This window comes from Colobus angolensis, unplaced genomic scaffold, assembly GCF_000951035.1.
Source record: "Colobus angolensis palliatus isolate OR3802 unplaced genomic scaffold, Cang.pa_1.0 Scaffold592, whole genome shotgun sequence".
Lineage (NCBI taxonomy): Eukaryota > Metazoa > Chordata > Mammalia > Primates > Cercopithecidae > Colobus > Colobus angolensis.
In genome coordinates this window covers 378,082-391,689 of record NW_012119510.1, presented here as the reverse complement: position 1 = coordinate 391,689, position 13,608 = coordinate 378,082, and the positions used below count along the sequence as shown (strand labels likewise).

Here is a 13,608-nt window from a genome sequence, read left to right as displayed (position 1 = left end):
GTGTTAGGAACCTGAGGACAAGCCCAGGAGCACCATCATCACGTTACATGTAAAGGCAGCTCTGCATGCCATGAACCAGGTAGGAGGCACTTTCAGGAATACACATACATCTGTGATAATACAAGGCATCACATGCTGAGTGGCTTTTTGAATACTTCTCCCTAGAGGGACAGGGCAGCCAGGGGAGGGCATCATGGCTGTGGAAGGCCCAGGTAGGCTTTGGAGGATTAAGGGACGTCTACCTGAAACTGTTAGTCTGACAAAGACCTAAAGTCTCAGTCTGTTGGAAGACAGGCAGTTTTTTTTGGGGAGGGTGGGGGTGTATTAGCAATCAAAATGGAAAGTATGGAAAACAGGAAACTTTGATTTAAGGAAGCTTTTCTAAATACTCAAGAACCCCAATTCAGAGTGGTGGTGGGAACGGGCGGAGGGGGAGAACAAAAAAGTGAGAAAAATGAGTCGGCTCTCTATTTAGCACAGCAGTGTATTGACAGTAATTAACTTTTTAAAAGTTCCTTCTTGATAGATGTCATCTGAGTAAATGGCATAAAGAAAAATTCATTTGAGTAGGTATTTTTTTTTTTGAGACGGAGTCTTGCTCTGTCGCCCAGGCTGGAGTGCAGTGGCCAGATCTCAGCTCACTGCAAGCTCCGCCTCCCGGGTTTACGCCATTCTCCTGCCTCAGCCTCCGGAGTAGCTGGGACTACAGGCGCCCGCCACTTCGCCCGGCTAGTTTTTTGTATTTTTTAGTAGAGATGGGGTTCACCGTGTTAGCCAGGATGGTCTCAATCCCCTGACCTCGTGATCCGCCCGTCTCAGCCTCTCAAAGTGCTGGGATTACAGGCTTGAGCCACCGCGCCCGGCCGAGTAGGTATTTTTAATAAGAAAAATTAAAAGAGTGATAGGAGAGGCACAATATTCATGGTATTAAATGAACATCCATTGTCCAAAGGCTCTTACTAGAAAGCTCCCTAACAATACAGTATTGCAGAAGTCAAAACACATTATTTAGGTGATAATTATCCTGGTACAGATTTACATGTGCTGTACGTGTTGTCACTCCTCTGTCAGTTCCAATTTCTTCTTCCAGGCCTAGCCTGAGCACCTTTTCAAGTCTCTACCTGGCCCTTTCACAGGGGCGTGGACAGTGTCTTTTCTAGCCCAGATTCATGGGCACCTCCTTTGTTCTCAAGATGAAAATATTCTCCTTTTAGCTGCCTAACTACCCAAGCTCTGTGCCTGTGGACTCTCAGACTGGCCTTTTATTGGTTCTGGAACCTCACCTTTCAGAGACCCTTTTTCTCAGTTACTTTGCTCCTTTTTCTGCTCTTAAAAGAGTGAGATTTGCCCCAATTCCAGTCCTTGTGCTCAATTTGAGGATTTCAGTAACTCTTTTTAGAATCCTGCTTCTCTGCTAAAAGCTCCCAAGCTCCTTATAATTAATGGGTCATTTGACTATTTGCATCTTATTTTACTTCTCCTGACCTCTGGGGAGCCTAGTAAGATTAATAGTTCAGGTGATGAAGAGTCCTGACTAACAGTGTCCCATTTTTACCATATATTCCTCTGACACCAAGCTAAAGCTTCCTCTGTAACTTCATGCCCTAATTCTTCTTTCACAATGAAGGAAAATAGTATTAACCCAAATTGCTGGGTCTGGACCCATTTATGGTGTCTCTAAAGGATCTCAATGATGATGACAGGATTTTCAGTAACAAGGACATAAAGCAGACACAGATGTACACTCATATTCAACTAGCAGATGCCAAAAAAAGTGTTACTGTTCTACTGATCTTGCTGACCAAGTCAAATGAATTGTACATTACATTATGGCTATGGTATGCTGTAGCTGTAATTTTTAGAAAACCTTTGACTTGTGAGAGAAATAAAAGGAAGCAGCATACACAGAATAAAAAAGACCGGTCATAGCTATTTTTATGAGTGCTCCTAAAATTTAGACTAAACAGTGAAAAGTCCCATTGAAAAAGCAGGGAGGAAAGCAAGGAAACATAAATTATAGGCCTAATTACCAAAATCTATCTCAAATAAAGAAGCTTTCCAATAAATTCCATGTAATTACTCTACAAACTGCTAGAAATCCATGGTTATCTGACCATGAACACAGCTGCTATCAATGCAACACAATTAAAATTATGTATTAGACAAGAATTGCTAAAAGATAAAATGGGATATAATCATAACCAGGCTATCAAAGTCTAGCTGTGAGAGCAGATATAAAAATAAATAAAGGAGTGTGATGTATGCAGTTTTCTGTTTAGTAATCAACATATTAAATCAGGAAGAAAAAGTAATGTATTCAACTAGCTCTGGAATAATGAGAACAAATACAGGAATTTAAGCCCATCAAAATGAAGTTACATTCTTAGGACTAGGGTGACTGTTACACTGTTTCAAACATCTTAAGACCAAACCAGCTTTGGTTGTTACTGGGAGAACAGTGTAAGTTATGATCAGATTGATCTGTGCAAGAATACAGGCAAGTTTGGGGGAAAAAAGAACTGACAACAAGTACAGTGCCTAGAACATAGTAGCTGTCACTGTTACTTGTCTCATCAAGGTCTGAAATGGATTAAATGTCAGCTGACCTGCATAGCACTATGGATGGAACCATTTATAAAAACCAGGCAACTTAGTGGTTTCCATACCCTAATTTCAAATTGGGGTTTCAAACAAAACACAATGTCTTAATGAAAATGGTTTTGTCATTTAGGACTTTTCTATGGACTGGGAGACAGAAAATTTGAAGGCAGAGAATCTCCCATCTATGTTTGACGGTTAGCAAATGACTGGCTTTATTAATGATGGAAACATCAAAGCAGTGACTAAGCCAGTGAATTTGGGGACTTCAGGATGAAGCAAAAGGCTGACCAGCCTGAAGAAGCACATGGTGACATCCCAAACCAGATGCTTTTCCAGAGAAAGACAAATTTGCCACTTATGTTTCAACTGTCTATCCTCTGGAGTAATGGCTCTTAAAGTGTGGCCCCCTATGAGAGTGAAGAAGATATCTTCACAGTAACACCTTTTTCTCTCTCATTCTGTCAGAAGTGTAGATGGAGTTTTCCAGAGGCTCCATGACATGTGATGATATTTCTCTGACAGTTAATGGAATGTGTGAAACAGATCTGAGGATACAGCTGTCTTCAATTAAGCCACACATTAGTTGCAAAAAATGTAAAACAATGCAACTCTTCTCACTAAATAATTTTGTTTGTGAAAGTATTTTTTCATAAAAATATATTATTTAAATTAACAGATGATGGATTTATTATTTTTAACAAATGATTTTTTTTTTTAATTTTATTTTTGAGACAGAGTCTCGCTCTGTCACCCAGGCTGGAGTGCAGTGGTGTGATCTCAGCTCACTGCAACCTCTGCCTCCTGGGTTCAAGTGATTCTCCTGCCTCAGCCTCCCGAGTAGCTAGGACTACAGGCGCGTGCCACCACGCCTGGCTAATTTTTTGTATTTTTAGTAGAGACGGGGTTTCACCATGTTAGTAGCCAGGATGGTCTTGATCTCCTGACCTTGTGATCCACCTGCCTCGGCCTCCCAAAGTGCTGCGACTACAGGCGTGAGCACGAATGAGTATTTTTAAAATCTTAGTTCAAATTTCTAATACAGTAAAGAGATAGATAAAGCCCATACACTCAAAAGCTCTTTAGGGTCCTCAAAATTTTTTGAGTGTAAAGAGGTCATGAGACCTAAAAGGTTGAGAACTACTGCTCTGAAGCCTTTACTGAATTGTGCTGGAACTATCTCCTCATTCTTTCCTAATAGCCTATAAACACTTTGAAAGCAGGATCCTGTATCCCCTGTTCATCTCAGGATAGCCTTAGTATTAATGATAGTCTTTGTTGTTTGTAAATTAAATGAACAAAAGTCTTGCCATATTCATAACATCAAAAACATTAAATTCAAGATTTACATAGTGAATACAGTGAAAAATTGGTTTCCTTAAAGTGACAGATGAGAAGCTAAGCTGACTCTGAAGTTATTCTCTATTTACAGGCTGATTTCTGGAACTAATAGAAACAATACAGTACCATTAATGGCTTGTGGAATTGGTTTTATTGCTTGATGATCACCCTAAGTTTATTTCTATGGACCAGGCATCTGAAAAACTGCAAAACGATCTGTGAAAACAGAAACATAATTGATGTTTTAGGGTGGTCAGATTATAGATATTTCTTTTCCACTGTCACTGCTGTTGATATAATGTTGCTTATGTAATAAACAAACATATTTGTCCAGTAGATCTCTGGACTCTGAGGAAAACATAAAATAGTCACTCCTTTGTTAGCAGAGTTGATACAGCCAAAGGAGACAGATGGGCTAGGATGTGAACATCCTAGCCAGGGTTAGTTTACCACCTAACCCTGTTTTCCTCAAACAAGCAAGCACATACAGTTCTAATGCAGGGATCTGAAGAAAGGAGAAAAGGACCTGTTCCAACAGTCGTGATTCTTTCTAGAGGCTCTGTAGCTATGAAATAGAGAAAATAATGTTCTCGGAGAACACTGATGGGAAACCCACTCATAGCTCATTTTCTTAAATGCCTAAAAACATGTACATGGTAAATATTAGAGCATTCTCTTTAAAAATGAATAAAACTACTTAGGACAGTGCTACAGTCTTTTTCACAAAAGGGAGTATTTGTTCATTCTTTAGTTTATTCAAAAGACATTCATGTGGCTCCCTCTGCATGTCAGGGCTTTGTGGTAGACACTGTAGGACATGCAAATGAATCAGACGCTGACACTCACCCTGTTCTCAAGAAGTCTGTATTCTAGTAGGGTTGACTGTAATGTACAAAAATAACATAAAATCAAAAATGGTAAGAATTATAAATTATTATGGGTATGGTGTTATAGCATTTAGACATACCATGTGTTTCATATGTGTATTATATGCTGCATTATTACTGACAGTGTCTCACAGAGGAGATAAAATATAGGTGCACATTTGTGCTGACATATGTGTCTACAAATAAAAACTGAAAAAACCCTCTGAGTGTATCATTTGTAACGAAGAACCAGAATTATGGTTAGTACCAAAGAATACTGAAGATGACAGATGTGATGTTTCTGAAAAACCAAGGAACTGGTATTGCACATAATAATAGTGATAAACCACAGTAAGTTATAACAATTCTGAGCCATAATAGAAACTAACGAAAAGCTGTAATAAGATACTGCTTTAAGCCAGTTTGGATTTAATTACCTCACTTTTGTGTCCATAAAACCAGCTTCCAAAACCCGTTTTTATTGGCGAGGATTCAATGAACGTTCCTATAATGCTGTGGTGTCAGTACTAGAACATGAATATGAGTACTCCAAGACCGTAGTCTTTTAAACTGGGGTACATGTACCCCTGAGGGTACATAAAGACTTCCTGTGGGTACAGGCATGGAGAGATTTAAGGGATCAACGTCTGTGTCCACCATTCATACATATCCTCTTTGTGTTCTATGAGTTCTCCTCTTCCAACAACACTTTCAAAACAAACTTCTTAGCAAACTCTTATCAAGTGGCTCTTCCTGGGTTGCAAACCCCTCTGGGGCATCAAACAAAGGGATGACTATAGAAAGCCTTAATCCTGACAGTCCTATGAGAAAAGAGCAGAGCAGAGCAGTAAGAGCAGCAGCAGCAACAGGTTCAGAACCAAACCATGGATGGAGCAATGCCTTGTTTCTTCATCTGGGGACAATGCAGGGCAAGTCCTCATGCCTTATCTTCTAGAAATGAGATGGGTACCAGAGGGATGTATATTTACACATTTCATTAGGTTGAAAAATGAAGTCAGACCTTTCCTGAATGACTGGTTTGGCTGTCCAATTTGTTAATGAGGACTTTGAGATTAGATGGCAAATGTTAAAATATATACTTTTACAACTATTTAAACATTGAATGAAAAAATCTAGATATCAGTTAAAAAATGTGAAAAGGAGTACTTAGTTTTTCAACATTCTTTTAGCAGATACAAGAACAAACATTTAAAAACCCCTGCTCTGAGAGATATGCACTTTTTAAAAAGAATACAAACGCAATGATAAGTAAGATTTTTTAAGCTGATAGTTCTCCATTCAGAGTGTTCTTGATAAAAATCCTTGTGTGTGGACCAGCCCTATGCAATGGTTTGTGTTCTTTGCAATGTAATGTGGGGAAATAGCACAGTAGCACAGCCTTGCTTCTTCTTGACCTTTCTGAGCCTCAATTTTCACAGCTATAAAATGGAGATAATCCCAAACCCTGTAAATTTATCATGAGAATTAGAACCGACAGATGTACAGACTCAGCTCAGTGCTTGGCAACACATCACTGGCACTAGGTAAAGAATGGCAGCTATTATATAGTCTCCTATATTTTAGTCTTTGTGCTTGTGAGAAAAAACACAAATTGGAGCTAAAATCATTTAGTGCTCTTTTTGCATGAAAACGTAGCTACTGATCCACCAACTTTGGTATGCATTTCGAGTTATTTTGTTCCCCAGAAATATGGGGAACAGATTTTAGTTAATTTAGTCATATTCTCTCACCTGATATCTTCTTTGAAAAAAATGGGTGGTCATGTAGGTCAGGAATACAGCCTGTGGTACTGCAGATTGGATATAAATCAATAACGAACAACAATTGGCAGAATTAATATTCAAACAGTATCCCATTTCCAGGAAACATCTGGCATGTAAATGGTAAAGCCTTGTTATCCACAGTCAGTCTGAGGGCCAGCAGACTTGGCATCATCTGAGAGTTTGTTATAATGCAAATTGTGAGGCCCACCCCAGACCTACTGAATTGGAGTCTGCAGTTTAACAAGATTCCTATGTGATTCAAATGCACTTTACACTGTGAGAAGCACTGGTAAAGAACAGGCCACTAGCAGGGAAGATAAAATCACCAAGTGTACATGTAATTTAGGTGGGAGCTGTCTGTTGCACCTGTTTAATTAAAGCTGAGTAAGGCAAAATGATGAAGTCTAACTTCTACTGACAGATTGACATACACACGTGCCACAAACATACACATGCATAGACCAGTAGTTCTCAATTGGAGGTGACTGCCCCCAGGAGACATCTGGCAATGTCTGGAAGCATTCTTAATTCACAACAAAGGGATGCTGCTAAACATCCTGTAGTGCACAAGAAGACTTCCACAATGAAAAAATTATCTGGCCCCAAATCTCAATAATGCTGAAGATGGAGAAACCCTGGCACAGGTTATTCCTGCATAAAGACACCTAAACTGTAACTATTAATGGAAAAAGGAGTCATAATTTGACTACACAGCTTTTAGGGAATGAATTTTAGATCTGCAGAGTTCTGCACCTCAAGATCTATGCTACTTTGAAGATTATAAAAACCGTGGTTAAAAGCAATCAAAATCATTTATCTGCTTTGGCTAGCAAACCCAGAGTTCATGATAACCTGCATTAGCATATAATGCAAGTATCAATGCTAAATCCTGCTAATATGCTAAGAAAAATTAATGCAGACAGAAAATTAAGTGACTGTGTTGTCTAAAGTCCATTCCTACTCAAAGGAGGAAGCAGGCTTAGGAGGCTCAACTCCACACCCTCCTCACCCTATACTTTCTTCAAGACCAAAAACTAGCGTCAAACTTCAACCTTCAAATGCTCCTGGATATAAGGCAAGAAATAATGATTTAGGGTGGCCCATTCATCACTATCAGAAGTGCTAATTCCTTCAAACTCAGTAGCATAACCAGCTCTCTTTCCCTCTCTCACACACATGTACACGACCACACAATGTGTAATAGCATTACACGCACCCAACTGGGTCTGAAACGATTCCATCAGGGCCTCCTGCTCTCAGTTCTCACTGGATCCTTGTCCTGCGCTCCCAGGTTGATGGCTATGGGTACAGTTTTTTCTGCATATAAATTCCTGTTTACCTCCCCGACAGGCTTTACCAGACTAGACAGCTGACTGTCCTATGGTGTGCTCATGAGAATGGCCCAAGGAAATAGCAGGTTATTGGAAAACAAGTAGTAAGGAAATGCTTAGAGAAAATGCATTCAAATAATCAGACAGAGCTTGGGGAACAGACGGGGTTGCCAACCAAATTACAAAAGCCATGAAAAAGATGCTTATGTCTGCATCATGCTGAAAAATATGCATCATGCCCCAGGCTGAAAAATATGCATCATATCTGCTCCAAAAACACTGAACAAAATGGAAGCAACTGAATTTTTTTCTAAACCTTTTTTGCAGGTTACTGCACTGCACTCACTAATCACCATTCCCTTTTAATACTCTTTTAATTATACTGTGAAACAGTCTTCCCTCCCTCATATCCTAAGAAAACACACCCCCTTCTCATGAAACTGAAAATAGCACATGCTATAATTTAATAAACTGAAAATAAATACTTAAAAGTTTTTGTGAAACTGTTCTCTAATAAAACTGTAAGAACTGTGGTGTAGAGAGGGGAAAAATATTTCACTGTAATTATGCTCAAGGTATTGTCAAAACCATTAAATCGAATGAATTCTAATGCTAAAGCAGGAGGAAGAAGCACTTTGCCAAAGTTCTTTTTAACTATTTCACCACCAAAGCAGTTTACCCATGGACGCTGCCACTGGGTTGAGAAGTCCCATGGCCATTCGAGAAGCTGCCATGCTTATCTTTTCAGGCTCACACGTGTCTCAAATAGGGATGGGGCATGGCCAGAAACCATGGGCAAGCCTTTTGCCAAGACCTTGGATGAGATCATCATCAACCACACCCCAGCATCCTGCCTAGCATCTTCTGAATTTTACAAGCCACAGCCCTTGGGTCAGCCTCCTGTTAAGTCCTCAAAACAGAAAAAACGAAAAGTGGATTCCCACAAAAAAGATGGAGAATTCTTATATGATTATTTTAAACATGTTCCTCCTGTGTAATGTAATTACAGAAAATTACAGAAAATAGCAGATGAGAATCTCAAAAAGAAGGACTCAATTTCCAAGAAGACGACCCTAAATTACTTTCCTTTTAAACTGTTCTCTCAGCCAGCACAGTGGCTCACACCTGTAATCCCAGCACTTTGGGAGGCCGAGGCGGGCAGATCACGAGATCAGGAGATCGAGACCATCCTGGCCAACATGGTGAAACCCTGTCTCTACTAAAAATACAAAAATTAGCTGGGCGTGGTGGCACATGTCTACAATCCCAGCTACTAGGGAGGCTGAGACAGGAGAATCGCTTGAACCAGGCAGTCAGAGGTTGCAGTGGGCCGAGATCGCCCCACTGCACTCCAGCCTGGCGACAGAGTGAGACTCCATTTCAAAAAATAAATTAAATTAAAATAAAATAAAATAAATAATAAGTTTTCTCAAATCCTTACACAACTTTCAAAAAGTAAGTTCTATGATAAGGATGATAGACATGCATTTGATAATTGACTCATCCCTAAGAGAAAAGATACATTAAAGTATTATGAATTCTCTATACCTATCAGAATGTAAATATTCATAACTTCATCCATGACAAGTCCTTTAGTTCAATTCCTCAGGGATTCCATTCTATTTTAGCTTCTGTTTAACTGCAAAGCTGTAATTACATCCTCTATAATCAGCCCATTCACAATGTAACTGAGAGTGCCACAAATTTAAAGCTTTGACCTCACTACTGAGGTGGAAGAGACAGTTTATACTACATGTAAAATACCCTCCTGTTATGCACACAAATTTAAAACATAAAGAAGAAAACAGCATGTCACAGTAGTCGTCATTTAAGAGGGAATTATTATGTTCCTGATAACAGAGTTTCTCTTCCATCATGCCTAGCATCAGACGCTCATCAATAAGCACTTTCCTACCAAACCCCATGCTCTTCTCAAATGTTATAAAAACACCAAACCTGAACAGATGCCTCTCAATTTTCCTTATTTAACTGTCGTCCACTATGAGGATAAGGTATATGTGAAGTGGTTCTCAGAATAATGTGCTAGTGCAAACCAAGTTTTAACTGGCACAGATGTCTATCAGTGAAGTGCATAACTTCTAAGCAATGTGAATATAATTTTTCTTAACTAAGAATGAAGGAGTTGAACATCAAACATTAATGCGCCACATACTTTGGTTCAAGCAAACTATTTGATAAATATAATAACCCTATTAATAAAAAAAGAACAGCAGCAAGAACTAATACCAAATGCTTGCCATGTGCCAGGACAATAAGAATCTTAGATGAATTACCTCATTTAATATTCATAAAAAGCCCCTGAAGTAAATATAATTATTGCCCCCATTTTTCATATGAGGAAATTGAGGCTCAGAGATGTTAAATAACTGCCCAGATCAATTAGTTGGTAAGATTAGGGTCAGTCTTGCAGCCAGGTCTAACTGCATCATCTCAAGCTTGTGCCTATTTTCATAGTCTTCAGGCCAGACTGCCTAATAATTATATGTTACCCAAGCAATTTAAACTAAATATCTTGCCCTTACTCTTTTACTAAGGCTCCTGGTGAAATGCAGCTGTTATTGATCAATGGTAGTCAAATAAAAAAGCAAGATAACTGTTTATCAAGATTTTCCTCTGTCATCAAATTCAGGAACTCTTTTGCATATTGTATATGAACTGACACAGTTCATACAATTACATAATTTCTAAATTACATATATATTTAATTACAGTCAATGAGTTACTAAAACATCAATCACAAAATAAAATGCACTTTACATTTTTCAGATTAAAGAAGCTAATTGATCAAGAAATCAAGTCTCAGGAGGAGAAGGAGCAAGAAAAGGAGAAAAGGGTCACCACCCTGAAAGAGGAGCTGACCAAGCTGAAGTCTTTTGCTTTGATGGTGGTGGATGAACAACAAAGGCTGACAGCACAGCTCACCCTTCAAAGACAGAAAATCCAAGAGCTGACCACAAATGCAAAGGAAACACATACCAAACTAGCCCTTGCTGAAGCCAGAGTTCAGGAGGAAGAGCAGAAGGCAACCAGACTAGAGAAGGAACTGCAAACGCAGACCACAAAGTTTCACCAGGACCAACACACAATTATGGCGAAGCTCACCAATGAGGACAGTCAAAATCGCCAGCTTCAACAAAAGCTGGCAGCACTCAGCCGGCAGATTGATGAGTTAGAAGAGACAAACAGGTCTTTACGAAAAGCAGAAGAGGAGCTGCAAGATATAAAAGAAAAAATCAGTAAGGGAGAATATGGAAACGCTGGTATCATGGCTGAAGTGGAAGAGCTCAGGAAACGTGTGCTAGATATGGAAGGGAAAGATGAAGAGCTCATAAAAATGGAGGAGCAGTGCAGAGATCTCAATAAGAGGCTTGAAAAGGAGACGTTACAGAGTAAAGACTTTAAACTAGAGGTTGAAAAACTCAGTAAAAGAATTATGGGTCTGGAAAAGTTAGAAGATGCTTTCAACAAAAGCAAACAAGAATGCTACTCTCTGAAATGCAATTTAGAAAAAGAAAGGATGACCACAAAACAGTTGTCTCAAGAACTGGAGAGTTTAAAAGTAAGGATTAAAGAGCTAGAAGCCATTGAAAGTCGGCTAGAGAAGACAGAATTCACTCTAAAAGAGGATTTAACTAAATTGAAAACATTAACTGTGATGTTTGTAGATGAACGCAAAACAATGAGTGAAAAATTAAAGAAAACTGAAGATAAATTACAAGCTGCTTCTTCTCAGCTTCAAGTGGAGCAAAATAAAGTAACAACAGTTACTGAGAAGTTAATTGAGGAAACTAAAAGGGCGCTCAAGTCCAAAACCGATGTAGAAGAAAAGATGTACAGCGTAACCAAGGAGAGAGATGATTTAAAAAACAAATTGAAAGCGGAAGAAGAGAAAGGAAATGATCTCCAGTCAAGAGTTAATATGTTGAAAAATAGGCTTCAATCACTGGAAGCCATTGAGAAAGATTTCCCAAAAAACAAATTAAATCAAGACTCTGGGAAATCCACAACAGCATTACACCAAGAAAACAATAAGATTAAGGAGCTCTCTCAAGAAGTGGAAAGACTGAAACTGAAGCTAAAGGACATGAAAGCCATTGAGGACGACCTCATGAAAACAGAAGATGAATATGAGACTCTAGAACGAAAGTATGCTAATGAAAGAGACAAAGCTCAATTTTTATCCAAAGAGCTGGAACATGTTAAAATGGAACTTGCTAAGTACAAATTAGCAGAAAAGACAGAGACCAGCCATGAACAATGGCTTTTCAAAAGGCTTCAAGAAGAAGAAGCTAAGTCAGGGCACCTCTCAAGAGAAGTGGATGCATTAAAAGAGAAAATTCATGAATACATGGCAACTGAAGACCTAATATGTCACCTCCAGGGAGATCACTCAGTCCTGCAAAAAAACCTAAATCAACAAGAAAACAGGAACAGAGATTTAGGAAGAGAGATTGAAAACCTCACTAAGGAGTTAGAGAGGTACCGGCATTTCAGTAAGAGCCTCAGGCCTAGTCTCAACGGAAGAAGAATTTCCGATCCTCAAGTATTTTCTAAAGAAGTTCAGACAGAAGCAGTAGACAATGAACCACCTGATTACAAGAGCCTCATTCCTCTGGAACGTGCAGTCATCAATGGTCAGTTATATGAGGAGAGTGAGGATCAAGATGAGGACCCTAATGATGAGGGATCTGTGCTGTCCTTCAAATGCAGCCAGTCTACTCCATGTCCTGTTAACAGAAAGCTATGGATTCCCTGGATGAAATCAAAGGAGGGCCATCCTCAGAATGGAAAAATACAAACTAAACCCAATTCCAACTTTGTGCAACCTGGAGATCTAGTCCTAAGCCACACACCTGGGCAGCCACTTCATATAAAGGTTACTCCAGACCATGTACAAAACACAGCCACTCTTGAAATCACAAGCCCGACTACAGAGAGTACTCACTCTTACACGAGTACTGCAGTGATACCGAACTGTGGCACGCCAAAGCAAAGGATAACCATCCTCCAAAACGCCTCCATAATACCAGTAAGATCCAAAACCTCTACCGAAGACCTCATGAATTTAGAACAAGGCATGTCCCCAATTACCATGGCAACTTTTGCCAGAGCACAGACCCCAGAGTCTTGTGGTTCTCTAACTCCAGAAAGGACAATGTCCCCTATTCAGGTTTTGGCTGTGACTGGTTCAGCTACCTCTCCTGAGCAGGGACGCTCTCCAGAACCAATAGAAATCAGTGCCAAGCATGCGATATTCAGAGTCTCCCCGGACCGGCAGTCATCATGGCAGTTTCAGCGTTCAAACAGTAATAGTTCAAGTGTGATAACTACTGAGGATAATAAAATCCACATTCACTTAGGAAGTCCTTACATGCAAGCTGTAGCCAGCCCTGTGAGACCTGCCAGCCCTTCAGCACCACTGCAGGATAACCGAACTCAAGGCTTAATTAACGGGGCACTAAACAAAACAACCAATAAAGTCACCAGCAGTATTACTATCACACCAACAGCCACACCTCTTCCTCGACAATCACAAATTACAGTAAGTAATATATATAACTGACCACGCTCACCCTCATCCAGTCCATACTGATATTTTTGCAAGGAATTCAATCCTTTTTTAATCATCCCTCCATATCCCCCAAGACTGACTGAACTCGTACTTTG

General features: G+C 39.5%; 2 protein-coding genes across 4 annotated transcripts in view; one reads left to right on the top strand and one right to left on the bottom strand.

Annotated features, from left to right (window-relative positions):
• CMSS1 (cms1 ribosomal small subunit homolog (yeast)) overlaps positions 1-13,608 on the bottom strand; it is a 372,024-nt gene that overhangs the window by 328,866 nt on the left and 29,550 nt on the right. The window lies entirely within an intron of this gene.
• Positions 1-13,608, top strand: part of FILIP1L (filamin A interacting protein 1-like) — a 293,127-nt gene that overhangs the window by 264,821 nt on the left and 14,698 nt on the right. For 2 of the 3 annotated variants that reach the window (XM_011962505.1, XM_011962506.1), the window contains one exon: positions 10,708-13,483. In XM_011962505.1, coding sequence (XP_011817895.1) covers positions 10,708-13,483 — 2,776 coding nt within the window. The remainder of the gene's footprint in view (positions 1-10,707; positions 13,484-13,608) is intronic. The other variant, XM_011962507.1, reaches the window with a different exon arrangement.